Raw genomic sequence first — 27,938 nt, forward strand, 5'->3', positions numbered from 1 at the left:
AGAGGAGGAACAGGGAGAGGAGAAAGAGGAAACAGAGGATGGAGAAGGAAAGAGAGGACAGAGGGATGGAGGAAACAGGAAAGAAAAGGAAACAGAGATAGTGGTGGGGTGGTGGTGGTGGTGGTTTCAGGGGTAGGTGGTTTGTTACGGTGGTGGTCTGTCTTGTGTGTGTGTGTGGTTTAGGTGTGTGTGTGTGTGTGTGTTTATGTGTCTGTTTTTGTGTGTGTATATGTGGTAGGGGAAGGAAAGAAGGGAAGGAAGGAACATGGACATGGAATGAAAGAAGGAAGGAAATGGACACTGAGGCATAGTGGCCCCTGAAGCAGAACAGACAAACATTGTTCCTTTAGTATTTATAAAGCATCTCTTGGATCATTAATCCCCACACCTGATTAGTGAGAGACAGTGTGAGAGAACCCTTCAAACAATCCTTAATAAATCCACAACAGTACATGCTATCAAAACAGCGACTTGACCGTTAGAGACACAAGGCCTTTGTGAACGTATCGGTATAAAATTTATATGGATAAACATAAAAATGTGGGCATGTCAGCGATTTAAAAAAGTGGTTCGTTCAGTGTTTCGCTGGGAAATATCCACGAGTTTTAACATTGGAGCCAATGGAGAAAGATTTGGACATCTTGTCATTTGGAAGCTCAACCAGCCAAAAGTAAAAGGCGTATCACAAAACTGAGCAGATCTTCTGAAACTAGACAAAAATACCTACGTTTTGATGTATAAATTGTGTATGACAAGTAGATATTGTGGGCGTGAGAGCAGTTTACAGACAAGGAACTAAGATAATTTTTTCGAAGCTTCACCCTCTAGCTGTGATGTCATCCACTCTAGCAAACGCAATACACACCCTGTTTAATCGATAAAATTTCCTGAAATAATCACTAAACTTAAAAGGCTTTTTCACTAAAACTGTAAAAGATATCAACCTGAAAAGTAGACCCCGAATAGCTGAATATTTTGTGAACATTTTCAATTTTGAATCACGTCTGTAGGTGGAAGAATGTAGGAGGAGATACATTTTGAAGCAGAAGAGGATTTGAAGGATTTGAAGGCTGCTCTCATTGACTTTAATGTTAAAAAAAAGTGTTAAAAAGCTTAAAATTTGAAAAAGTATAAATAGTAGAAAAAAAGTTGAAGAAGTCCCATCATTAGCTGAAAGAGCTGAACATTTGAAAAGTTGAATGGTTTAAATAGGTGAAAGTATGCAGAAGTTACAGAGAGCCAAAAAACGTACGGAAGACGGAATAATAAATAAAACCGAATAACAATAGGTGGAATGCTGTAGAACAGCATTCCCCCAATAAATAAAGAACCGAATAACAATAGGTGGAATGCTGTAGAACAGCATTCCCCCAATAAAGAACCGAATAACAATAGGTGGAATGCTGTAGAACAGCATTCCCCAAATATGAATATGCTCTCATGCTGACAGTTAGTGTGAGGACAGTTTTAGATACATCGGAAATTTGTAAATGTGTTTAATTCGGTTTCCAAATTTCAGGTTTAAAACAAACTGTAGACTTGTCTTTCTTAGTTAAATAAAATGTACTTTGTATAATAACTTATCATTTATAATATTTATAGTATATTTGTAATGTTTCTGGTATTTGTGTATATTATATGTATTCTTACCTGTAAACTGAAGCAGTATCCCAAATAAAGACATTTTAATCCATTTGAATTCAGCCATCGTGCTTCTCTCTCTCTGTCCCTTTCTCAGCTGTCAACTGTCAGAGACTCTGAACTGATGCATGTTAAAAATAAAGAATCTACTTCCTGTGATGAGAGATGTGTTACTTCCTCAAAGTCTCTCTTTTGCAAGTTCCTTAATGTTTGTAGGAGGAGCATATCACCATCTCTCTTTCAGCTTTTGAGTTCCTTGACTTTCTGAACCTTTAGAAGAGGCCCAAGAACCGAGAATTTTTAGTTCCTATCTGACAGAACATTCTCTATTTTACAAAAAGGGTTCATATTTATACTATGTCTGTGCCAGAAAGTCTATGTAGAAACTTATTTTCGGTACCAAAAACATACAATGAATGCAGTTTTAAAACATTTATTAACAGACTGCATTGTATCATCAGTAACAGTAAAGAGAAGACAGTTACTGACTCAATTAAAACTCTCTGCTTATTCAACTTTAGTCTACAAAATCTAGAAAAATATATTTGACTTTTGGCAAACATATTTAAATCAACCCTAAATGAAAAGTTACATAAAGGTGTTCTAAGCGTCAGCACGTTAGTGATGTGCACTTTGTTGAATTTGAAAACCTCGTTAAAAAAATTAAAAATTAAAGCGCAGTTAAAAATTATATTTGAAAGCACATTACCATTACATTTTGAACAGAAATTTACACTCGCAAAAATTATTTAGTTTGAGTAAACAAAAACCTATTTCGGGCACAATAAATGTAAGCTGCTGCGCCCGGTACTGTCTCCCTCGCCTCAACCTTTTCTCTGCGCTACTAACTCTAGACACGCGCTCAGATTTTCACAACGTTACAAGTGTGCCACAAAACCAACCAATCGCAGAATCAAAAGGTCAATTCTGATTGGCTGTTGGTCTCCAATTAGATCGCAATATCAGGAAACAAAAATCTAGGAGGAACCGTCTTTTTCAGTCAACACTTGTTGGTACGGCAAATACCGTCTACAGTGGAGCTGTTTCACTAATGTTACTGGATTAAAACACATTTCGGTCAGTATTTTGTATTATTGACATAGCTATATCACAGAAATGTCTTAATATTTGTGTGTACTATAATGCCGTTGTTTTGTTTGACTCATATCTCCTTATGTTTGACTCATCCTTCACAAGCAATCTAGCTAGCTCACACACAGCAGCCGACATGTCATCTGAACAGGCCTCGCGACCTGTTAACTAGCTAAGTTAGGTCTCGCAATGCGAGACTGAACAGCAGTAGGCCTGTATAGCCACATGTAAGTAGTTTTTAATACTTTTGGTTACATTACCGTATTTTATTAACCTGAATTATGTTGCTATATTAGCTTGCGAATGAGCTATCCGTTGCTAATGCTAATTTATCTCAAAAAGCAGAAACGTTAGCTAACTACTGCCAAGATATGATTTCACGAGAGACCAGAGAGGTGTTATAAGACTCGTCAAGTTTTGTCATCTGTCTTAAAATGAAATCATATCTTGGCAGTGACGTTCGTTAGCTACTGCTTTTTGACATAAATAAGCTAGCTAGCTAATGTTAGCAACGGATAGCTACTTTGCAAGTCAATTGAACCAACCTTAAAGAATTAAGGTTAATAAAACACCACATCGATGTAACCAGTATTACAAACTTCTTTTAAGTGCCTGTATTGTGACATTTTAGGTTTGTTCAGATGAATATGTTGGATGCATAGACTGTATCCATGCTGGGCTAGCTGTTAGATTTCTTGTGAAGGATGATGTTAGTCACACACGGAGATATGTAATTCAAAAAACGGTGTTGTGATTAACACAACTATTAAGGCATGTCTGTAATATACCGGTCAATAATATAAAATACTGTAGATCAGTGCTTTCCAACTTCTGGTCTGAGGTTCCCCCACATCCCTGTCATATTAACTCACATACCCACCCAGTCAATTCCCAATGTGTTCACACTATCCTATTAAAGTGAATATTCTTACATTTTCATGCAATTGAACTATAGACATTTAGGTTGGTTTGGTCAGAAATTTTACTAGCTTGGCCTTTTACTTGAAGTGTGGTTAATGTTTTAAAAGTCATACATTACTTTTAACTAATCATTTAAACTGTTAGCTAAGTCAGTAGGCCACTTTTAGCTTTTTATTTCTACCATTGATTACTTCGCTATATGTTTAAACATATGTGTTGAGCTGTTTCAGCTGATATATTGTTTTAAATCAATCATAATTAAATTATTTTGATTAGTTAAGCTGCTCCACAATCTTTCCAAGTACCCACTAGCTACTGCAGAGATACCCTGCTGGGGAATCACTGCAGGTGTTGTGTCAAAACTGTTTCCCTGTAGATATGTCTTTCCTGCTACTTGCGATCTAATTGGAGGTGAACAGCCAATCAGAATTGACCTTTTGATTCTGCGATTGGTTGGTTTTGTGGCACACTTTAACGCGGTGAAAATCTGGCGGAGTGTGTGCTCTAGAGTTGGAGCGCAGAGAGAAGAGGTTGAGTGCGAGGGAGACAGGACGAGGGCGCAGCAGCTTTTACCTGCGAGCAGAGAAAGACATGCAAATACATTTATTGTGCCCGAAATAGGTTTTTGTTTAGTCAAACTAAATTATTTTTTGCGAAGTGTTAATTTCTGTTCAAAATGTAATGTAATGTGCTTGCAAAATATAGTTCTCTGCGCTCAAAACATACAATTACTTGCTCAGGAATGTGATACATATATAACGGCATAAATTTCAGTATTGTCAAACAAAATGAGTCTAGCTCGCCCCTCCCTCATCCTCATCCCGCTCCCCTCCCTTCCGTGCACTAACCCAACCCCACCCCCAAACCCTTCTTGTCATTATTGTCTGGAACACTGTTTGTCATGTTTGGTGGTGCAGGTTGGCACAGTTTGTTTTTGTTGCCGTTTGTGGAGCCTGGGCTGTCTACAGAGACCGTGTTTTTTTACAGTGTGTTCAGGGGACAGGCAGCTAGCAGATATTATGTACATTTTTTCTGGTGAATTGATGTTGAAGTTGTTGATCAGTGGAGTCTGATAGAAACAGAAGGTTCTCCAACGTTTTCATAGGTCACTGTACCTTCATCTTCATCATGATGCTCCTGTGAAAAAAACAACACAACACACTGGAGATTCTGAGATCAAATGGAACAAATAAATCTCCTTTGTTGCCGTAGTCCTCAGAAATCCACCGGAGTTTAGAACGCCAACACAGAGAAAGAGGAAGGTAACGGACATCCGGTGGAATTTCCGGTGGCTCCGGAACAATCCCGGAAGCGAAACGTCGTGGAGATAGACACTTTAGTTTACATTTTGGCTACACTGAACGTGTTATGTTGTGGACAGATCGCAAACTGGAAGTGCCGCAGAGTGTATTTTGTAACTAGCTACAGCTGCAGCGCACACACGGCGTAGTATTACGTGATTGACAGGAGACACGGCGAGCTTTCCCTCTGGGATTGTTGTTGTTTCTTCAGTTTTTTGGAGCCGGCACAGCGCGGAGAAATGTCCATCTACTGTCAGCTGTTATTTAAAGGATGCAGGGGACAGGAAACGCGAAATAAAAACAGAGACTCTCAAATCGAAAACGCTCATTGACAGTCATTAAGTTGTTTCCTGTACATCGGTAGTTTAATTTAAAAGAAATATGGACACTTTATGATCCATTTCTGTGTAAAAGGCTGCACACACATCGCGTAAAAATAGAAATAGAAGACTTTCCTGTTTTTACGCTTTGTAGAGCGATCTCTGCAGAGAATACACACCACTTACACGCTGCTCTGGTGTCCGGTGTAGCCACTTTCACTGATTATAGTGGAGACGGATTGGAACATCTGCTCCCATAAGTTACACTTGAAAATGTAGACGGCCCGTTATGCATCAAAACGGCCAAGTTAAGATAAGCTTACAAAAAGACTGTGGTTTGGATTAAAACGCTGGCCCCTTAAGTAGTAATTCCTCGGACACAAACAACTGTTTCCTGGGTGAAAGTCTTGTGCTTCCTTTAACTTAAACTCCACTCCCCCACTTTGTGTTTTAGGACCCAGCCCCTCCACCCTGATCTCCTCCCTCTCCTCCCCCACGGACCGGAGCAGTCTCATACAGCTGAAGTTAATGTGGGGCTTACAGCTAGAAATATGTGCATTACTTTTTGTAGCTATATGCACGAATGGTTCGTGAGAACAGCCTGAACACAAGCGTTTGATTATTCAGTTTGAAAACTCACAGCATCGCCATCCATCTGGCTTTTGTTCCCTGAAAGACAAAAAACAGCCGACTTCAGTTTCCACAGCGTAATCCATGTTTTAAAATGTTCTTTTTTATAAAAATGAAATCTGTGAATGTTCTCACCTTTAGTTCTCATCCATATGTTGACCACCACAACAGTTATTACGAGTGCTGCTAAACCCACAGACACCATGATGATCCTCCACCAGCCTGAAGATAAAAATGAAAACATGAAATATGTTTTGGCTGCAGCTTTCTGTTCTATTCAAAAATCCTGTAGTCATAGAGAATAAAATTGCTTTTCCCGACATGATTATCTCCATTTGCAGCCATGTGTCGGTCTGAGATTCAGACTTCACGACTATTTTGAGTGCTACCTTACCTGATGTTCTTAGTGTATCACTGAAAACAGGTACTGTTTTGTTGGTCTTACATTCATTTGTGCTTGTTAATAAAGTTGTTGTTGATGCTGTGTGCTCACCCAGACAAATGAAATGGCATTTATACATTTAGCTTCCAAAGTGGAGAGAAAGACTGAATAATACACTAAACTTTGGAGTCAGTACCTTGTGGTGATGATGAAGTAACACTGACAGCAGGCGTTGTTGAGGTGATTCTGGATTTTCTGCCGTTTTCAATTGTTCTCATCGTGGTTAATGTTGTTGCATCCTCCCCTGGACAAAAGAAATAACAAAACTCAACAAACTACGTGGAGAAAATATCCCATGATTTCAGTTCAAGCTGATTTTAAACACTTCACTATATTCTCACCTGGTTTCTTACCTGAGGACTGAGGGATGAAGGGAAACAGCAGCACTTTTCCAGTGTAACCATCTGTCACTTCACACTTGAACAACTCTTGATACTTCTGCTTGAGATTAGAAATAAAAAAAGTCCCAGTAACTGAGCACTTAGACTGTGAAGTCTGCATATCCGTGGATCTTATATCTCCATCTGCATCTTTCCCCTCATACAGCCACTTCACTGTGTGTCTACACACTTCACGTGTTGACACAGAGCAGGACAGCTCCACCCGCCCACCATCTTCATGTTCATGTTCCTTCACTGATAAAGAACATAAAGACAAAATTACTTCATTGATTATTATAATGTTTCAGTTTATTGTTCTAACAAGCAGTGTCTAAAATGGGCCAATACCAGCAATTGTGGTTGTTGTCCCCATGAGTACACTTACTTCTATTTGTATATTATTTGTTTGTATGAAAATAGGCTATATGTAATGATGTATCGGGGAAAAAAAACCCAACTAGAATGATTCTTTGTTTCATATCCACATTTCAGACACTGTGATGATTTGACGGTGAGATTGGAAGTCAAACCAGGCAAGACAGGTTGATCTGAAATTATAATGATGTAAATACTCACTGTTAATAACAGATAGTTCAATCTGAGTGTCTGCAACTTCTTGTCCTGGTTTGAGCTGTCGACAGTAGTAAAGACCAACATCCTGAACTGTGACCTTCTTTATAACCAGAGAGCATGTCTCTGTAACACTCAGTCTGTCTGATTTAGCTTTGTCTCTTTCAACAATCTTCCCACGAGTAACCAGATCTACTTCCTCACTTCTTGAACCTCTGAAGACCCAGTTAGTCCAGTCACAGTTAACCTGACCATCTACCACATTTTCACAAGTCAAAGTGACATCATCGCCATCTCTGACAGTGAAGGAGAGGTGTTGTCCAGTAACAGCTGTGAAAGAGAAGAGAGAAACATGAAAATTAAACTGAAATATGAATATGAAAGGTAAACTGAAATATTAATATGCTCTCATACAGACAGTAAGTGTGAGGAAAGTTTTAGATACATTGGAAGTTTGCAAATGTGTTTCATTCTGTTAACAAATTTCACAAAACTCAGCATGTTTAAAACAAACTGCAGACCTGTCTGTCTTAGTTAAATAAAATGTACTTTGTATAATAACTTATCATTTCTAATATTTATAATTATATTTTGTAATGTTTCTGGTATTTGTGTATATTATATGTATTCTTACCTGTAAACTGAAGCAGTATCCCAAATAAAGACATTTTAATCCATTTGAATTCAGCCATCGTGCTTCTCTCTCTCTTTCTGTCCCTTTCTCAGCTGTCAACTGTCAGAGACACTGAACTGATGCATGTTATAAATAAAGAATCTACTTCCTGTGATGAGTGACGTGTTACTTCCTCAAAGTCTCTCTTTTGCAAGTTGCTGAATGTTTATAGGAGGAGCAGATCACCATCTCTCTTTCAGCTTTTGATTTCACAGATCAACTTTTCATCTTTTTAATTTCTTGACAATATCTAAACAGCCAAAAAGCCAGATGTGGTTCAGTGTGGAGATAAAGATGATGTGGAGAGAATCTTTTACTGTGTCTTTTTCCCAAACCCCTTTTCTTTCACAGTTCATCAAGAGAAGCTTGAGGTCAAAATGTAACACAGAAGGAATCTTTATAGAATCAATTAAAATGTTAAAATTAGTCAATCTGCTCGCAAACCAGAAATGTACCTCCGGTGCAATATGTTTGTTGGTTCCTCATGCAGTGTAGTGTTGTTTTTTGAGAACTGAAGGGGAAGTGTTTGGTGAGAATGTGGTTAACACCAGCAGCAGAGCTCTACAGGTTTTACTCTCTGATGATAAGCATCTGTCTCTTTTACAGTACTCCTCCTTAAAGATAAAGGCAAGGACCCATTTGTATTTGTCGCAAAGACAATTTCCTTTCCACTATAAAAAGCATGACGATCAGACACCTTCCTGCAGCACGCTTGTTCAACACCACAAAATAAAAATATATAAATAAAATATGTTCTTTACAGGTGTCCCAAAACATTGATTGAGTTCAGAAGCTCATTTATTATGAGGTTTGTAATGTTGCTGTCCATGGTGCTGAAATGGATGATGAATTCACTTGGAGTCACTTCACCAATTCAAAGCCGTGTAATGTATTCAAAATATTTTCACAGAAAATACAAAGCATGATTTAAAAACAACAACACAACAGAGAACAGACGACAACAGAATCATGTTCAGCAGTTAGAACGATCACAGTTTAGTTCTAATCGTGGTCAACAGTCAGAGCTTCCAGCTTAAAGGATTGTTACTGAAAAGAAATAGGTTTACGAAAATAAACTTTGGAGATTGCTGATCTTTGAGGATTTCCCTGGTTGGTGAAGTTTTTAGGGATCTGTTCATTATGAGTTAAGCTGACAGGTGAAGATTCCAATATTTACTCCAAAACACCAGTGAATATCCAAAGCTTTAAAATGTCTCTCGGTGCTGTGGTGTCTTATTTGTTTGCTTTGTTAACGGCGGCATAGAGGTCGCTGGGATCAGCAGAGGCTCCGGCAGGAGAGGAGGAAGCGTTCACAGAGCTGTAGGTCACTGAATCACCTTCATCATCCTCATCATCATCATTTCTAACCCGTACCTGAGAAGTAAGAAGGAAACAGCACCCAACTTAAGGCTGTTTTATGCTTCTGCGTCAACTCTATGACATAGCTACACTGTCGCTCCTACGGCGTTGTGGCCCTGTCAGAGTTCTGCGTTGCGGTTGCTTTGCATCGCTGTGAATTTCACCACCAGAACGCTAGGGGGTGTGTGGCTTTTGCGAGGTGTCTGCCAGCCAGTTTATGTTATGTTAGAAAGCAGTTTACAAACGGATAACAGCGTCATTGTAACCAAAATATGTCTGAGTTTATTTGCAAAGCTTATATTAGTGAACTAGCATGTTGCTACTCCCCACAGTAGGCTGCTTAAAACACTGACTATCAACACACAGGACCAGTTGACCAATCACAGTCCTCGTGGTCTGCGTTGCCTCGACGCAAAGTTACACATTGTTGGAGATGCACGTCGAGCTACGGCGGAGGGCTTGGAGGGGGGTTTGCAGCGACGTAGAGGGGTCTTCGGGGGTACGCCGTCAATTCGACGCAGAAGCATAAATCAGCCTTTACTGTACAGTAAATTCAACACAACATGGATAATATTAAATTGTGAAACAAAGTAACCTGGTTGTGAAAGTGCAGATTTTGCAGCCATGTAACAACTGACATGTTCACTTTGCTGCAGCTTTTATCTGCTCATTAGATTATGAAAAGTCTTGTGAGTGAAGTTGACATTTTGGTCTGATGGTGGCGATAGAGGACAAGTGAAGGAATCACCAATCACCAGGACTAAATCTGTGAGTATGATGGTGAACTTGTTAGCCAATCAGTTGCTGATTTACACATCCAGCAGACGCCGAGACACAGAAGCTTTTGGAGTGGTGTTTCTTTGGCTGCTCAATTCTCCACTTTGTTCACCAGCTAGTCTCTATCTGTGTCTGTCTGCTGTTTGTTGCTGAGCAGGGAGTGTACAATGGCTTTTTAAAGCCTTTTGTGTTGGCAAATGAGGCTCTGAGAGTGTTGAGTGTGAAACAGAACAGTAAAGTTTTTGGCCGGACAGCAAAACAATGAGCTGAAACTCACTATGAAGCTCTGTAAAGCTGAAGGGAGCAGCAGATTCAGCTGATAATTCTTTGTAGGTTCATCACAAAGATCAACACCTTTTCATTGCCACATTGTCATTGTCATAAACATTGTTACCATAGGAATATTGATTGTAGCCACTTTAAAAGGCAAAAAAAGCCCCAAAAATAATCCTAAAAACAAAGAAATCCATCTGCTACTTCAGAACCATGGACAGCTGCATTGATAGATCAAAATATAGTATAGATGCTCAAAAGACATTTAGGAGCTCTTCCTGCTTCTGGCCATGGTTGTGCTTGTTAATCTGAGATTCCGGACTTGCAGATAGAGTGAAAATTGAGCCCACAGTGAGTCATAATGTGACAGGAGCAAAAACTGCTCAGAAATGGCTTGGTTTTCACAGGGTTGACAGAAAGGGTTTTAGCGCAAGCTCTGGCTGCTTTTACTTCTGTTTAATTGAATGGAATTTGGGGCCTCTGTATAATTATAGTGAGAGATTGAACTGTTTTGCCAAATTGAGCAGGTGTGAGCATGTAGAGTTTGAAAAGAAAACGCTCAATAACCGTCTTTTTATGTTGAACCAACACAATGTGTACTCTATATTGAAAAATTAGATTTGAACCAAATTGGGAATGTGTCAGAAATTTCAAACAGAAACCATCTGGAGTGCAGCAGGACCCCAGAAATAAACAAGAATTATTTCAGTGCCATTCTTTGTTCTTTTCTCAAAGAAAAGCTTAACTCCAAGTCTTCCAGAGTCACGGCCAAAGCCGATTCGAAAGACCGCTGTTCGCCAACAGCAGCGGCCATAAGCCCACCCACTGACTCTATACACGATGTGATTGGCCCGGTCAGAATTTGTTTTTTCCAGCTCGCAAGCCAACGGAGAGTTGCTAGACTGACCCTGGCTGCAAATTACATTTGCTGCTGCTAGGGTGCATCTAGATTTCTAGGCTACTGCATTGTATATAAAAGGATGACAATAAAGTTTCTCCTATCTTAATTTCTAATACATATATACACAGAGATTTAAAAACTTGAGCAAAGATTTACCTTTAAAAGCAATGAGTCAAATCCTAACATCAAGACATCATTGTTAAACTGAAGTACAAGTTACACTTCAGTTTTTAGATATGACTCAAATGATGTTACAGTTTTTCTTTTTTCTGGTGAGTTGATGTTGAAGTTGTTGATCAGTGGAGTCTGATAGAAACAGAAGGTTCTCCAACGTTTTCATAGGTCACTGTACCTTCATCTTCATCATGATGCTCCTGTGAAAAACAACACAACACACTGGAGATTCTGAGATCAAATGGAACAAATAAATCTCCTTTGTTGCTGCAGCCACTTAGACTCAAAACAATCCTGTCAGCACTGTTTATTCTTATTGTAAATTGTAAACACAAGCGTTTGATTATTCAGTTTTAAAACTCACAGCATTGCCATCCATCTGGGTTCTGTTTCCTGAAAAGACAAAAAAAGAGCAGACTTTAGTTTCCACGCTGTAAATCTACGTTCATCAATTGTTCTTGTTCATTAGACATTCATTAAATCTTCTTCTTAAAATGACATCTGTGAATGTTCTCACCTTTAGTTCTCATCCATATGTTGACCGCCACAACAGTTATTATGAGTGCTGCTAAACCCACAGACACCATGATGACCCTCCACCAGTCTGAAGACAATAAAAACATGAAATATATTTGGGCTGCAGCTTTCTGTTCTATTCAAAATCCTGTAGCTCAAAGAGAACAAATGTGCTTTCTCCAACGTGAATATCTCCATTTGCTGCCATGTGTCAATCTGACATTCATACTTTAGGCTTCATAAGGAGAGAGAGAGGAAGAGAGAGAAAGAGAGAGAGAGAGAGAGAGAGAGAGAGAGAAAGAGAGAGAGAGAGAGAGAGAGAGTGTATCTGAAGAGTGCCACGTTATAAAGAGTGCTGCTGAACCCACAGGCACAATGATGTAGTCTGGCTATCACCAATCTATTAAAGGGGTGATAGAATGCAAAACTGATTTCATAGTTGAAAAACGACAGTTTGGTGGGTAAATAGGACGTACATAGAACCTCTAAATCTCATTGACACCTCTTTCCTCTGCAAATCTCACAATTTGAAACTGCTGCTGAAAACGGGCGAATCTGAACAAAGCTAAAAGTTAACATCAACTTCTCAAATCCTCATCTGGCTCTAGTCTCTAGTCTTTCTCACACCCCAACATTTACATAGGCTACACAACTGACCTGAGGTCAGCTAGTACTCTTAATCTAGGTCACGCAGATCTCTGAAATTGTACACATTGTTCATCTGCTGTTTTACCACTGAATTCACTTCTGAGACTTTTTTTATGCGAGAAATCAACTATGTAAAGCTCAAATATGGGCCGTTTTACGAACATTGATGGCTAATTGCAAATTTGGTAAGACGGTATCAGACTTCATGAGCTCCACAATCTGCCGGGACAGGCGGCAGCTGCTGGTCGGGTTTGTTGCCTTCTCTGTCAGCCTCTCCCCCTTCACAGACCCGCTGAGCTGGAGCTCTGTCAGGATCTCACACACGAGCTGCACACTGTACTTTAGAAAAGAAGAAAATTGGAAGTTTTTCAAGGATATTGAAAATGAACCACGGTCGTAAATGCAGTGTTCCAGACTGTACAATGGAATAGCCTACTGGCCCAGAGAAAAGGGTTTAGAACGAGTATATGGGACAATGGAGAGGGAGTTGTGGATCTAACGCAGCGCTGCAGAGGCACTGGCAGAGGACATTGCTTAGTCGCTTCTCTATCATCATCGTGTTAAACCCGCCAATAGCACACCAGATGGATAAGCCAGTTTGTGATTGGTTCCTGCAAATTGTGGTTGAATCATTGCATAGTTTGTAATTTCCACGTCAGTTTGAAGTAATTTTAAACAGCTCATCTCGCCTGTTTTCTCACCTGAAGACTGAAGGCCGAAGGTGATCACTTTTCCAGTGTGACCATCCATCACGTTACACTTCAACATCTTATAATAATCCTCTGACGTGTAAATTAAATGAAAAATCATGAAGGTCACACTGGTCCAGCAGTGAAACTGTGATGTCTTCAGGTCTTTGTTCTCTTTACCCACATCTCTACCCTGATACAGCCACTTCATGTTTTGTCCACACTATCGATATGCCGAAATTGTGTCTTTAAGCAAGTTAACCATCTAATGAATCCGTTGCTACATTGTCTTGTTTGTGTTTTGAGAAAATTCATCAACCTCTAATGAAAAATGGTTGCTTTCATCTATTTTTTTCTACACCACATTACGAGGAATTAAAAAATCCCAACTGCAAGGTTTGATACTTGTGTAGATAAGAGAATATTTAAACTATTTAACATTCAGTTCTATTTGAAGGTTCATGAGAGAGAGAAATAAATAGAGAAAGAGAGAGAAAGAGAGAGAGAGAGAGACAGACAGACAGACAGACAGACAGACAGACAGACAGAGAGTATGATATTAAGTAACTACCTTTTGTTGATGTGTTATCTGTTCCCACTGTTGTGTTTCCTTTTGATTTTGTTATAAAACAACAAAACACAACAAATGGTGTTAAAATACTTCATATTTACTATCTGAAGAGACTAAACAAGAAAGAATAATCATCTTAAAAGTCTAAATCCATCAATTAAAACCAACTATACCTGGTTTCTTACAAGAGGACTGGGGGCCGACATTACACAGCAGCGTGTTTCCATTCTTCTTATCTGTCACGTTACACTTCAGTAACTTCTGATTAAGATGAGGAGGAAATATCACACAGGCTGAACAGGTATGAGGTGTTATCTCCACAACAGTCTCATTCCCCTCATACAGCCACTTCACTGTGTGTTCACACCCAGCATCAGTCAACACAGAGCAAATCAAGGTGACTCTATCATCAGTGTTCTTCTGTTCTTCCACTGGTGAAGATGGAGATATTGAGAGAGAAAGACAACAAGAGTTAAATTAACTTCATCACTATAATCATAATTATTGTAATGTTTCAGTATATTGTTCTAACAAGACAGTTAGTAAACATTATGATGTAAAAACTCACTGTTGACAACAGACAGAAAAACCACAGCATCTGGATCTTGTTGTTGTCCATATCTGTTGATCTGTCTGCAGGTGTAACGACTAACATCCTCCTCTGTGACATTCTTTATAACCTGAGAACATTTCTCTCTAACACTCAGTCTGTCTGATTTTGATTTGGGAATCCCATCTTTAATCTGCCCATGCTCTATCAGCTCTACTGATGCTTCCCGTTCATGACGAAAAAGCCAAGTAGTGGTACTACAGTCCTGAATTATCACATTTTCACAAGGCAGAGTGACTTCATCTCCAGCTCTGACAATGACAGAGAGGGTGTTTTGTCCAGCTACTGCTGTTGAAGATGAGACAAACATAACTGAGATAAGAATTTGGCATTTATGTGTATAGTTAGGTAGGTTATGTGAGAGGATGATTATTAATTACAACAGAGATCAGCAAACTTGCCTTAATCAACATCCACTTGACACACCATTTTCAAAACAAATAGCAAACTTGGCTGTTTCATTTATATCAATGTTAGTCAAGTAAATACTATCATTAACATTTCTTTTAGTCATGAATGTGTGTTGGGTCCTTACCTGTAAACTGAAGCAGCAGAATCACAAATAAAGTTATTTGAATCCGTCTGAATTCAGCCATCGTTCCTCTCCGTCTCTCTCTCTTGTTCTCTCGCCCTCGACTGTCAACGTTTCTGACTTCTTTAGGAGAGATACAGCGGTTACTTCCCCTTCTGAGTAAAGTGTATCTTCCTTTCAGCTGCTGAATTCACAGATCAACTTTTCATCTAATTAATTTCTTGACGATATCTTAACAGCCAAAAAGCCAGATGTGGTTCAGCGAGATAGATATAGTAATTTGAGCCACTGATGAGCTTTCAGGACGAGTTCTCAGCCCCACAGATGATGAGGAGATAATCTGTTGTCTGTTGGACCAAACCCCTTTTCATTCAAAGTTCAACAGGAGAAGCTTCAGGTCAAAATGTAAACTCCTCACACAGAAGGAATGTTTATAGAATCAATTAAAATGCTGAAATTAGTCAATCTGCTCGTACACCAGAAATGTACCCCTTGTGCAATATGTCCATACAGGGGATAATGATGAAATGTTAGTGGTTTGTTGGTTCCTGATACAGCTTAGTGTTGTTTCCTGAGAACTGAAGGGGAAGTGTTTGGTGAGGTAAGAGCAGCAGCAGAGCTCTGCAGGTTTTACTCTGATGATAAGCATCTGTCTCTTTTACAGTACTCCTCCCTAAATATGAAGGTATGGACCCATTTGTATTGGTGGCAGAGAGAAATGTTTTAACTCACTATATTTTAAAAGAGGTAGTAGGCTTATTTTGTAATTTGAATTTGGGTCACAGTTCAAGACCTGACCAAAGTTTTTTACCTTTAAGAGAGAGAATAAACGGTGAGCACGTGGCTGTCTACTTTTCATTGATGCCAGGTACTAAATTGTGGAACCAAAAGCAGACAAGCCCCGGAGGCAGAGAGTAGATTATGTAGGTTGTAATTAAGAACACACAGGAATAGGCAGCCAGGCAGAGCAACTTGGTAGGCAGCATATACTCAAAAAGGTCAAAAACATGGAAGAGGTATCAGGCAGGGCTCAGTCCAATATCCAAATTGCCAAAAACAGGTAGAGTTCGGTACACAGTTTGTCAGGCAAAAACACAGGCAGTAGTACAGGCAGGGTTCAGTCAGATAACCAAGGTGGCAAAAACAGGCAGAGTTCAGTACACAGGTAGGCAGGGAAAATTGGTAAATCCAATAGAACAAGAACAAACATTAGAATCCACACTGAAAGACGTGACAATGACAATCTGGCAAAAAGTGTTCCTCCTGGCACTGCTTAAAACAACTATGGCTGACAAGGAGAGTTGCAACAAGTGTGGGAGAGTGGCAACAGGTGTGGGAGAGTGGCAACAAGTGTGGGAGAGTAGCAACAAGTGTGGTACAGTGGCAACAGGTGTGGGAGAGTGGCAACAGGTGTGGTGTGGCAGTGCACGCGCTAATGATTGGCAACTCCCTTGTAGACAACCGGGAGGATAGAGGGAAAACCCGGATCGGAGTCCAAGAACAGCAGAGGCATGACAGGTCACAGGCTAAGAAGAGGGGATTCTGGGCCGAACTGTGACAATTGACTTTAAATCAATTATTCCCTCTTTTAGTTGTGTTTAACTGGATGGAATTTGGGGCATCTGCGTAATTGTAGTGAGAGATTTAGCAGTTTGGCTCAATGTTTATTTGCTAAAGTGAGCTGAGGCCTGTACTACGAAGCAAGATCAACCAGCCCTGGATCTCTTTCAGTTATCTGGCTTCACCTAACCTAACAACCACGGTCCCGCATAACCTGTATCACGACGCTGGTTATCAACTAGTTCAGTCAACTCAGGGTTTCCCAATCCAGCGGCGTGCGGGTTCACATAAAAGAGGCGGTGTTTGCGCGCCACGACCAATTGCAAACATCTAGCAGAGCCTCATGTTATATATAAGAAGAGCAAATTATAATTCTACATAAATATGAAGAACACAGACACGGTTTTACAGGGAAAACGCAATACAGTCGCTGCTTCCTAAAACAGGAAGGAAAGCTGGCAAAAAAAAAAAATAGCCGACGCTGTAGATGTTTAAATCACAACTCCAATATCACTTCCCCATCAGTCAGGACCAAGATCTGACCATAATTACACTTGTTCTTTCCATAAAGTGTCATTGCTTTAGCCTTTTATTTCAGTTGCAACCCTGACAGTGGGAAGCGATCGTGAGAGCAAATAAAAAATATAAAAACATAATTTAAACCGATGTGCACATTGGCGACACACGGCTCAAGAAGCCGATATTTAATTCCCTCCCATTAAAATATATATATATATATTTCATAAAAATATCCATCAGGGAATGTTAACGGGGTTGTCGGTCTCTAAATGTTTTAACTTTTATGAGTGAATCTCTCTCTCTCTTTTTTTTTTTTTTTTTTTTTTTTTTTTTTTTTTTTTTTTTCTATGCACCACCGCCTGATCTATTGATTGGTCAGTAGGCGGTGCTTTTACACCGGTTGATCTCTGATCTCCAACTTAACCTCCTCCCGACCAGGTTAGGCATTCAGCATGAGTTACCATGGCGATTGAACCCGATAACAAGTAATCCACCTTCGTGATACAGAAAATCCTGGGTTGAACCTGAAGTTAGCTCACTAACGCCAAATCCTGCTTTGTAGTACAGGCCTCAGGTGTAAGCATTACCTTCTGTTAACAAAATATTTTCACAGAAAATACAAAGCATGATTTAAAAACAACAACACAACAGAAAACAGAGGACAACAGAATCATGTTCAGCAGTTAGAACGATCACAGTTTAGTTCTAATCGTGGTCAACAGTCAGAGCTTCCAGCTTAAAGGATTGTTACTGAAAAGAAATAGGTTTATGAAAATAAACTTTGGAGATTGCTGATCTTTGAGGATTTCCCTGGTTGGTGAAGTTTTTAGGGATCTGTTCATTATGAGTTAAGCTGACAGGTGAAGATTCCAATATTTACTCCAAAACACCAGTGAATATCCAAAGCTTTAAAATGTCTCTCTGGTGCTGTGGTCTCTTATTTGTTTGCTCTGATAACGGCGGCGTAGAGGGTGCTGGGATCAGCAGAGGCTCCGGCAGGAGAGGAGGAAGCTTTCACAGAGCTGTAGGTCACTGAATCACCTTCATCATCATCATCATCATCATTTCTAACCCGTACCTGAGAAGTAAGAAGGAAACAGCACCCAACTTAAGGCTATTTTATGCTTCTGCGTCAACTCCATGTCATAGCTACACTGTTGCTCCTACGGCGTCGTGACCCTTTCAGAGTTCTGCGTTGCGGTTGCTTTGCATCGCGGTGAATTTCACCACCAGAACGCTAGGGGGTGTGTGGCTTTTGCGAGGTGTCTGCCAGCCAGTTTATGTAATGTTATCAAGCAGTTTACAAACGGATAACTCCGTCATTGTAACCAAATTATGTCTGAGTTTATTTGCAAAGCTTATATTAGTGAACTAGCATGTTGCTACTCCCCACAGTAGGCTGCTTAAAGGTCCCATGGCATGACATTTTTTTTAACATTAATATGATTTCCCCCAGCCTGCCTATGGTCCCCCAGTGGCTAGAAATGGTGATAGGTGTAAACCGAGCGCTGGGTATCCTGCTCTGCCTTTGAGAAAATGAAAGCTCAGATGAGCCGTTTTGGAATCTGCTTTTTATGAGGTCATAACAAGCAAGGTTACCTCCCCTTTCTCTGCTTTGCCCACCCAGAGAATTTGGCCCACCCATGAGAGAGAGACATCATGGCTTTCAAACGAGAAAAGTGGCCACTGACCTTGCCACTCCCACTGTCCTCCTCAATAGCTTCAGACACAGAAATGGCACATCCTAAGGAAAGCTCATTGTAGGACTGGCTCTAGTGGCTGTAGTTCTGCACCAAAGCTGAATTTTGGGAAAGAGACTTCAGATACAGTATTAGGGGACCACTAAGGTCTATATAAAAGAGACTTCAGATACAGTATTAGGGGACCACTAAGGCCTATATAAAAGAGACTTCAGATACAGTATTAGGGGACCACTAAGGCCTATATAAAAGAGACTTCAGATACAGTATTAGGGGACCACAAAGGTCTATATAAAAGAGACTTCAGATACAGTATTAGGGGACCACTAAGGTCTATATAAAAGAGACTTCAGATACAGTATTAGGGGACCACTAAGGTCTATATAAAATCCAAAAGAGCACCATGTCATGGGACCTTTAAAACACTGACTATCAACACACAGGACCAGTTGACCAATCACATTCCTCGTGGTCTGCGTTGCCTCGACGCAAATTTACACATTTTTGGAGGTGCACGTCGAGCTACGGCGGAGGGCTTGGAGGGGGGTTCCCAGCGACGTAGAGGGGTCTTCGGGGGTACGCCGTCAATTCGACGCAGAAGCATAAATCAGCCTTTACTGTACAGTAAATTCAACTCAACATGGATAATATTAAATTGTGAAACAAAGTAACCTGGTTGTGAAAGTGCAGATTTTGCAGCCATGTAACAACTGACATGTTCACTTTGCTGCAGCTTTTATCTGCTCATTAGATTATGAAAAGTCTTGTGAGTGAAGTTGACATGTTGGTCTGATGGTGGCGATAGAGGACAAGTGAAGGAATCACCAATCACCAGGACTAAATCTATGAGTATGATGGTGAACTTGTTAGCAATCAGTTGCTGATTTACACATCCAGCTGTTCACCAGCTAGTCTCTATCTGTGTCTATCTATCTGAGGCTCTGAGATTGCTGAGTGTGAAACAGAACAGTAAAGTTTTTGGCCAGACAGCAAAACAATGAGCTGAAACTCACTATGAAGCTCTGGCAGAAGGGAGCAGCAGATTCAGCTGATAATTCTTTGTAGGTGGATCACAATGAGCAGTCCCTTTTCATTGCCACATTGTCATTAACATATATTGTTACCATAGGCACATTGATTGTAGCCACTTTAAAAGGCAAAAAAAGCCCAAAAAACTATCTTAAAAACAAAAACAAAGAAATCCATCTGCTACTTCAGAACCACGGACTGGCATTGATAGATCAAAAGATAGTCTCACTTTGCCAGACCTTCCTGCACAGCGCTGCAGAGGAGGTTCTGGCTAGTGCACATAGCATTCTGGGATAGGAGAAAAACATGCTCTGGTTTATTGGCATTTCTTTAAACCAATTACAATTGTCTTGGGCGGTGCTAAGCACAGGATGGAGCCACGGTGCCTCTGAAAAATAACCTCGGGAAAAAACTTGTTTTGGTGGAACATGTGTACGTTCAAAAGTTCAAAAGCGTCGTCGTAATAGACTAATCAAAAGTCGACTAATGTAACGATACATTTTTCGATTAGCGATTATTTTCCCATTTCCCAATTATTTACAATTTACACAAAACAAATTTCAATAAGGTTCAAGTCTCTATTTATAAAAATTGTTTAACACTGCACTGTTCAAGTAAAATTAATTTTTAGAGCAACCTGAAGCCAGATGTAGGCTATCAATCCATCAACAAAATAAAGTCACTTTCAGGAGGAATACAAAAATAAAAACTTAAAGTAAACAGAGCAAGTGCAAAAAGAGTAGCCTGTCTTTGCTTTTTTTTTACGAATAAGCTCTTGTTTAACATCCAAGCTCTTCTCCCTTTAATCTTACAGTAAACAAAGTGCAATTTTAGCAACATATGAAATCAGATGTATCAAATAAATCCAACATAAGGCAAGTTGCAGAGTGTCTAATATAACAGTCTGTAATCGATTGATGTCACTCATGATGATGGTAAACCAAAAAAATCACACTGCAGACTGACAGCGTTTGATGTTGCTTAATGTTACGTCACAGCGGGGCATTAAAACGAATCAACGGACTAACGTACTGTTGGGCTACTACTGGGAACACATTCCGTGTCACTATGTTGATAATTGTACATGCTTGGAAGTAAAGCTTAGATCAGCCCCAAAAAATCAAGCCTGACCCTACCCGTGCCCGTTCATGTTGTGTCCGAGCCCGGCATATTAACTGGAATTATGAGCTAGAGCCCGATTTAAACCAGACAATTTTTTAATACGTGGGCCGTTAAAGCTGACATTATAAAGGACTCGTGAGATCTCTGAAACAATCTGGCCTGGTTTCGCAATTACGGAAGCCAGTGCTACAGATGGGGGGGACACGATTTTAGCCCAGTTTACCTCCCACTCAAGTCAGTGCAGGACATCTACCCAGAGCTACGGGAGAAGCTGGAGAGGCATAGCTTTCTCCCCACCCAATTAGGCTAATAAAGTAATGATTAAAAAAACACAAATGCTTGATCAAGGGTCCGGCCCGTCCCGGCCCGAGGATAGTGGCGGGACATATCGGCCCGACCCGGCCCGTGGTTCAAGTTCGGGCTCGGGCAGAGAATCTAAACTCTACTTGGGAGGGAAAGGGACAAAAAGGTGAGCAGAACTTACGGTGTTTTTGCTGCTGTTATCCTGACTCAGGGATGTATTTTACAAAGTCTACAGGCTACCACGTTGTTGTTGGCATTAAGAGTAAAATACTCCCACACTTTAAAAGACCATGTGCGAGCCTTTTTCTCAACGTGTTGTTGAACTTGCGAGGAATCCTTACTGCTGTTGCTGGAGGCAGCCATGTTATTTTTAGATTTCTACGGGTGACGCATCGACGCAAATTATTGTTGTTGACGCATTTACGTAATCGATTACGTCTACTACGTCGACTAATCGTCCCAGCCCTACTGAGTATACCCAAAGACAGCTGACCTGGGCTCTGCTGTTGGTCTTCTTGGTGTAGCTGATGGAGGCGTAGGAAACACCATCTTCAGGATCAGCCTGCACAGAGAAGACAAGACAGCGTGAGTTTTTCTCCTCATGTCACCACACACTTCTCCTTACTTCTTGCTTCACACTTCTTTTTTTTTCTATTCTATTCTGGTATAATGACGCTGCATCCTCTTCCTTCCCTTTTCTTCTCTCTCACAGTATTTAGAGAACAAACACACAGAGCAGTGAGTGTATCTTTGTACTGGGGGTTTCGTGTGTGTGATCTCACCGTGTCCTGACTGGTTTCTGGACCGGGCTGAGTCACCGCCGAGTTTAAGCTCTGTCCCTGGACAAACACAGTCTGGTTACAGTTCACATTTCTGGAAATAAAAACTACAGTTTTGTTGCTTTTGTGTAGCGCTATGTAGCATGTTGTAACTATTTCTTGGTCAACAACAGCTGGGTGCAGTAACTTCCTGGAGTCGTGTCATCACTGCACCAGGCTCACATGCTGGGCAGATGGATAGACTGGTGTTCATCAAGAAGTAGTTGTAAATGGATTAAACAAACAAGATACCACATGTTAATTAATGAGCTTTTGTTAACAATGGACCGAACCAGGCTAGCTGTTTCTCCATGCTTCCAGTCTTTATGCTGAGCTAAGCTTATTAGCTCCTGTAACATAATTGCAGGTTGTGATTTGTTGTTTTTAACCCTCTGAGTACAAAAGACGCACCGGCGAGTCCAAGCATGTTTGACAACACTCCTATTCAAAAAGCAATATTGCAAAATTTCATTTTATACATTTAATTACTATTTTATTAATATATTAAGCTACTTTAGTGAACCCAAGACATTTGTAAACTCATTTTAAGCACCGAAACAATTGAGTGTAGGTATGTCTTCTCAAGAGATTTAAGAAATTTTAAAAAGCGAACATCAACTTTTCAGCTTTAGGGCCAAATTATCTCTTTGAACATTGCTCTGGAACACATTTGGGCCTAGTTCACAAATATGGAGGAAATATTTATTCATAATTAAAATTGAAAGTCCAAAGAGAAATTGAAAGTTCAGATGAGAAATTAAAATATTATAATTTTTTATTTTGTTTTGGCTTTTTGAATTTAATATTTGCTTTTGAATTTCAATTTATCATTGGCTTTATTTTTATTAAATTGGCTTTTTAATTTTCATTTAATATTTGGCTTTGAATTTCAATTTAACATTGGCTTTTAATTTTCATTTAATATTTGGCTTTTGGATTTCAATTTAACATTGGCTTTAATTTTCATTTAATATTTGGGCTTTTGAATTTCCATTTAACATTGCCTTTTCAATTGGACTTGACACATGTCAATGTAAATGAGGATGCGTGGCCCAAAGGCTGGTGGGAGGGTCTGAAACGAAAGGGTGCAGAGGCACCTTATGAACACCAGGGGAGCTGACTGTTGGGGAGCATCTGTCTGCAGCTTCACCACCAGGCTGGTTTGGCCTCTTATTTCACATGATAGAAAATGATGATGTAGGCTAAACACAAACAACATTTCATGCAACAACCGTGAAGTTTTCATGTAGTTACTATAATTGGGGCCGTGTTAGTGAGGACTACATTAGGACTGTATTTAAAGCTGATTCTGGTTTCCAACTTCAGCTGCAGACAGATGCTCCCCAACAGTCAGCTCCCCCTGCTGTTCATAAGGTGCCTCTGCACCCCTTTCGTTTCAGACCCTCCCACCAGCCTTTGGGCCACGCCTCCTCATTTACATTGACATGTGTCATGTCCAAATGAAAAGGCAATGTTAAATGGAAATTCAAAAGCAAAATATTAAGTGAAAATTAAAAGCCAATGTTAAATTGAAATTCAAAAGTCAAATATTAAATGAAAATTAAAAGCCAATGTTAAATTGAAATTCAAAAGCCAAATATTAAATGAAAATTAAAAGCCAATGTTAAATTGAAATTCAAAAGCCAAATATTAAATGAAAATTAAAAGCCAATGATAAATTGAAATTCAAAAGCCAAATATTAAATTCAAAAGCCAAAGCCAAATGAAAAAAAAATGATATTTTTAATTTCATCTCGCTTTGTTTTCTCTTTGGACTTTCAATTTCTCTTTGGACTTTCAATTTTAATTATGAATAAATATTTCCTCCATACACAAAAAGCTGAGTTTCTTTGGAACGTTTTCATATGAGATCAGTAATACAAAAATATAATAAAAAAGGTGAATTTAAAAAGAAATGTAAAACTGCCCGTCAGACCTCAGAGATATTAGGAAGAAAGTGAAATAGTGGATTCACCAAAATGAACTATTCCTTAACCCTCCTGTTGTCCTCGGCTCAAAAAGTGAAATTTTCTTTGGGAAAAGCTACCAAAAACGGGGGGAAAAAAAACACACAAAAAAGTTAAAAGGTGCAGAAAAAACGTCAAAAACAACACAAGTGTCGAAAAAGATGTCCAAAACGTTGAAAAAAAGTTTCAATTTTGACCCAGAAAAACAAAAAGTCGATGGGGAGACAACACAGGGTTAAACAGATCCTTCCACTTCCACTCAAAAACTTAACCTTCAGCACATCACAATCACAACGTATTGTTCTCTGTGAACTACAGAACCACAGTAAGTTGTACTGAGCTACTAGTAAAAATGTGTGTAAACATTTTATTCTTCAGTTTTAAAACTCACCGCGTGGTCATCCATCCGTCGTTTCTCCCCTGAAAACACAAGAGTCGGGTTAAGCTTCCACATTGAACACCCAGCTTTATCAAAACTTCTTGTTATTAAAAGTTGAATCTGTGAATGTTGTCACCTTTAGTCATCTTCCGTCTGATGACAGCCACAGTGATGATTACGAGAGCCAGTAAACCTATGACCGCAATGAGGTACGGCCACCACACTGGAAGAACAACAAATTAAAATGTGCAAAACATTTTGGCTGCAGCTTTCGGTTAGTTTTATAACCATGTAGCTAAAAGAGAGGAGAAAAAATGTTTAGAGAATACAGACGAGAATATCTCCACCCAAAGCCAAGAGTGCATCTTGCTTTTAGCTTCCAAAGCGGAGAGAAAAATAATACACTAAACTTTGGAGTCAGTACCTTGTGACGATGTTGAAGTAACACTAACAGCAGGCGTTGTTGAGGTGATTCTGGGTTTTCTGCCACTTTCAATTGTTCTCCTCGTGGTTGATGTTGTTGCATCCTCCCCTAGACAAAAGAAATAACACAACAAACAAACCATATGTCAATAAAATACCTCCTGATTTACCATCTGCACCAATGCCACACATCAATTAAAATTGATTGTAAACAGCTCATCATATTCTCACCTGGTTTCTTACCTGAGGACTGAGGTATGAAGGGAAACAGCAGCACTTTTCCAGTGTAATCATCTGTCACTTCACACTTGAACAACTCTTGATACTTTGACTTCTGCTTGAGATTAGAAATAGGAAATATCACAGTAACTGAGCACTTAGACTGTGATGTAGCTCCATCTGCATCTATCCCCTCATACAGCCATTTCACTGTGTGTGTACACCACACATGTGTCGAAACAGAGCAGGACAGCGTCACCTTCTCACCATCTTCATGTTCCTTCACTGATAAAGAACATAAAGACAAAGTTACTTCATCAATTATTATGTTTTATACCATGGTCTGGGTGAATACTCGATTCTGATTGGCTGCAGGGTGTCCATTGAAAAGTGATATAGGACACCTACTAAAGGAGTTCGGGGAAACTGACTGTTTACTGTTCTATATGAATGCGCTACATTAAATCAAAAAGGAAATGTGGATTTATTATTTCCAAATCGTCCTCTGAACACCACAGGATGGCGCTAAAACACACAGGCTGCAGCAAGTAAGTTCTACTGGCCCTCTGGACTGACTCAGTTTCACAGCGAATAACGTTATCTCACATCCTGTTCACTGTTCAGCTCGCTGCTTCAGGCTGCGCCGCTGCAGCCGACAGTAACGTTACACATCGCGGATCAAATTCTTCGTAAAAGTCATTATATTGTTTTGGGGACAATGACATGGCTGGATAGCTAGCTTGTCTTGTTGTTCAATACTGTCAAATTATTTTTACTGATTGCCAACTGTACACAATGTTATTGACTTTGGATCTTGCTAGCATAGCATTAGCTTTCTGTCTCGTAGCTAAACTGAAGGGTTCTATCAGCTGAGCGGACTATATAAATATCTCCGGTTGCTAAGGGAGGCAAGTCGTATCTAAGGTTCTTCCTAATTCCTGGTGGAGAGAACAACGTTTGGATTGCATAAGAAACTGATGGATGGGAATGATTGTTCCAGGTATTAGTCAAACCGTCAGGCGTAACCAGGGAAACGGAGTTATTGTTTGGATAAACTTTAGATTTCGATTGTAAAACTAATTAAAATATGAACTAATGTTTTAAAAATATGTTATATGGCAAGTGACCATGGTATAAGCGGGTTAATGCCCTTCGAGGTGTCCATTGTCAGGTATTAATGGACGACGGCGAGGCGTGAACCGTCGATTGGACACCTCGTCGTCGTCATTAACCCTTACTTAGTCTATTTTTCTAATAAGCAGTGTCTGAAATGGGCCAGTACCGGCACTTCTGGTTGTTGTCCCCATGAGTACACTTTCTTCTATTTGTATATTATTTGTTTGTACAAAAATAGGCTATATGTAATGATTTATTGGGGGAAAAAAAACAACTAGAATGATTCTTTGTTTAATATCCACATTTTCAGACACTGTGATGATTTGACTGTGAGATTCGAAGTCGAACCAGGCAAGACAGTTTGATCTGAAAATATAAGGATGTAAATACTCACTGTTAATAACAGATAGTTCAATCTGAGTGTCTGCAGCTTCTTGTCCTGGTTTGAGCTGTCGACAGAGGTAAACACCAACATCCTGAACTGTGACCTTCTTTATAACCAGAGAACAGTTCTTTGTAATATTCAGTCTGTCTGATTTAGCTTTGTCTCTTTCAACAATCTGACCATCAGTAACCAGATCTGCTACGCTGCTTCTTGAATCAGTGAAGAACCAGCTAGTCCACTCACAGTTAACCTGACCATCACAAGTCAAAGTGACATCATCACCATCTCTGACAGTGGAGAGGGAAGTTCCAGTAACAGCTGTGAATGAGATGAGAAACATGAAAAGTAAATTGAAATATGAATATGCTCTCATGCTGACAGTTAGTGTGAGGACAGTTTTAGATACATCGGAAGTTTGTAAATGTGTTTCATTCTGTTGACAAATTTCACAAAACTCAGCATGTTTAAAACAAACTGCAGACCTGTCTTTCTTAGTTAAATAAAATGTACTATGTGTAATATCTTACCATTTCTAATATTTATAGTTATATTTTGTAAAGTTTCTGGTATTTGTGTATATTATATGTATTCTTACCTGTAAACTGAAACAGTATCCCAAATAAAGACATTTTAATCCATTTGAATTCAGCCATCGTGCTTCTCTCTCTCTCTGTCCCTTTCTCAGCTGTCAACTGTCAGAGACACTGAACTGATGCATGTTAAAATAAAGAATCTACTTCCTGTAATGAGTGACGTGTTACTTCCTCAAAGTCTCTCTTTTGCAAGTAGCTGAATGTTTGTAGGAGGAGCAGATCACCATCTCTCTTTCAGCTTTTGATTTCCTTGAATTTCTGTACCTTTAGGAGAGGCCCAGTTAGTTTCTATCTGACAGAACATAATTTATTTTACAAAAAGGCTTCACGTTTATAGTATGTCTGTGCCAGAAAGTCTATGTAGAAACTTGTTTTCGGTACCAAAAACATATTTATTACCAGACTGCATTGTATTATCACTGACAGTAAAGAGAAGACACTTACTGACTTGATTAAAACTCAGCTTTTCAAGTTTAGTCTACAAAATCTAGAAAAACATATTCGACTTTCAGCAAACTGTTTAAATCAACCTGTATACCGAAAAAAGTTACTTAAAGATTAGTTCTTCTGTACAAACATTGATACAACTAAGGCAAACTAGGAAAAGCTATGACATGAAATATGATAAGAAACATTTTTTGCTTTTCACATCTGCAGTTTTAAAAAACATTCAGCCATATAAAACCCAACATGATCTTGAGATGGTGTTTCAGTGCAGTGGACTCGTTTTTCTGGTGAGTTGATGTTGAAGTTGTTGATCAGTGGAGTCTGATAGAAACAGAAGG

At 39.5% G+C, this 27,938-nt stretch overlaps 2 protein-coding genes and 1 long non-coding RNA gene across 6 annotated transcripts; all 3 read right to left on the bottom strand.

The window, feature by feature from the left end:
- Positions 1-9,050: 9,050 nt before the first annotated feature.
- Positions 9,051-27,294, bottom strand: LOC120546910. Of its 4 annotated transcripts, none has more exons than XM_039782163.1 (9): positions 27,156-27,294; positions 26,570-26,878; positions 25,072-25,344; positions 24,842-24,949; positions 24,554-24,640; positions 24,430-24,458; positions 22,036-22,092; positions 21,747-21,815; positions 9,051-9,344 (listed from the first exon to the last, which is right to left on the bottom strand). In XM_039782163.1, exons 1-9 carry the CDS (start codon positions 27,211-27,213, stop codon positions 9,204-9,206), a joined length of 1,131 nt encoding a protein of 376 aa, XP_039638097.1. In that variant the 5' UTR covers positions 27,214-27,294; the 3' UTR covers positions 9,051-9,203. The 4 variants fall into 4 exon arrangements, with proteins under 4 accessions (XP_039638097.1, XP_039638098.1, XP_039638096.1 ...); XM_039782164.1 differs by lacking the exon at positions 9,051-9,344 and adding an exon at positions 17,686-18,177 and having other exon boundaries at positions 25,084-25,344; XM_039782162.1 differs by lacking the exon at positions 9,051-9,344 and adding an exon at positions 17,686-18,177.
- On the bottom strand, positions 11,544-12,121 carry LOC120546917. Its single transcript, XR_005636989.1, has 3 exons — positions 11,972-12,121; positions 11,819-11,847; positions 11,544-11,654 (listed from the first exon to the last, which is right to left on the bottom strand). It is a non-coding gene; the product is annotated as an uncharacterized LOC120546917 (long non-coding RNA).
- LOC120546911 lies at positions 12,869-15,259 on the bottom strand. Its single transcript, XM_039782166.1, has 5 exons — positions 15,024-15,259; positions 14,447-14,776; positions 14,052-14,309; positions 13,879-13,917; positions 12,869-12,957 (listed from the first exon to the last, which is right to left on the bottom strand). Exons 1-5 carry the CDS (start codon positions 15,082-15,084, stop codon positions 12,935-12,937), a joined length of 711 nt encoding a protein of 236 aa, XP_039638100.1. The 5' UTR covers positions 15,085-15,259; the 3' UTR covers positions 12,869-12,934.
- Positions 27,295-27,938: the final 644 nt, after the last annotated feature.

Source organism: Perca fluviatilis, chromosome 18 (assembly GCF_010015445.1).
Source record: "Perca fluviatilis chromosome 18, GENO_Pfluv_1.0, whole genome shotgun sequence".
NCBI classification, from domain to species: domain Eukaryota; kingdom Metazoa; phylum Chordata; class Actinopteri; order Perciformes; family Percidae; genus Perca; species Perca fluviatilis.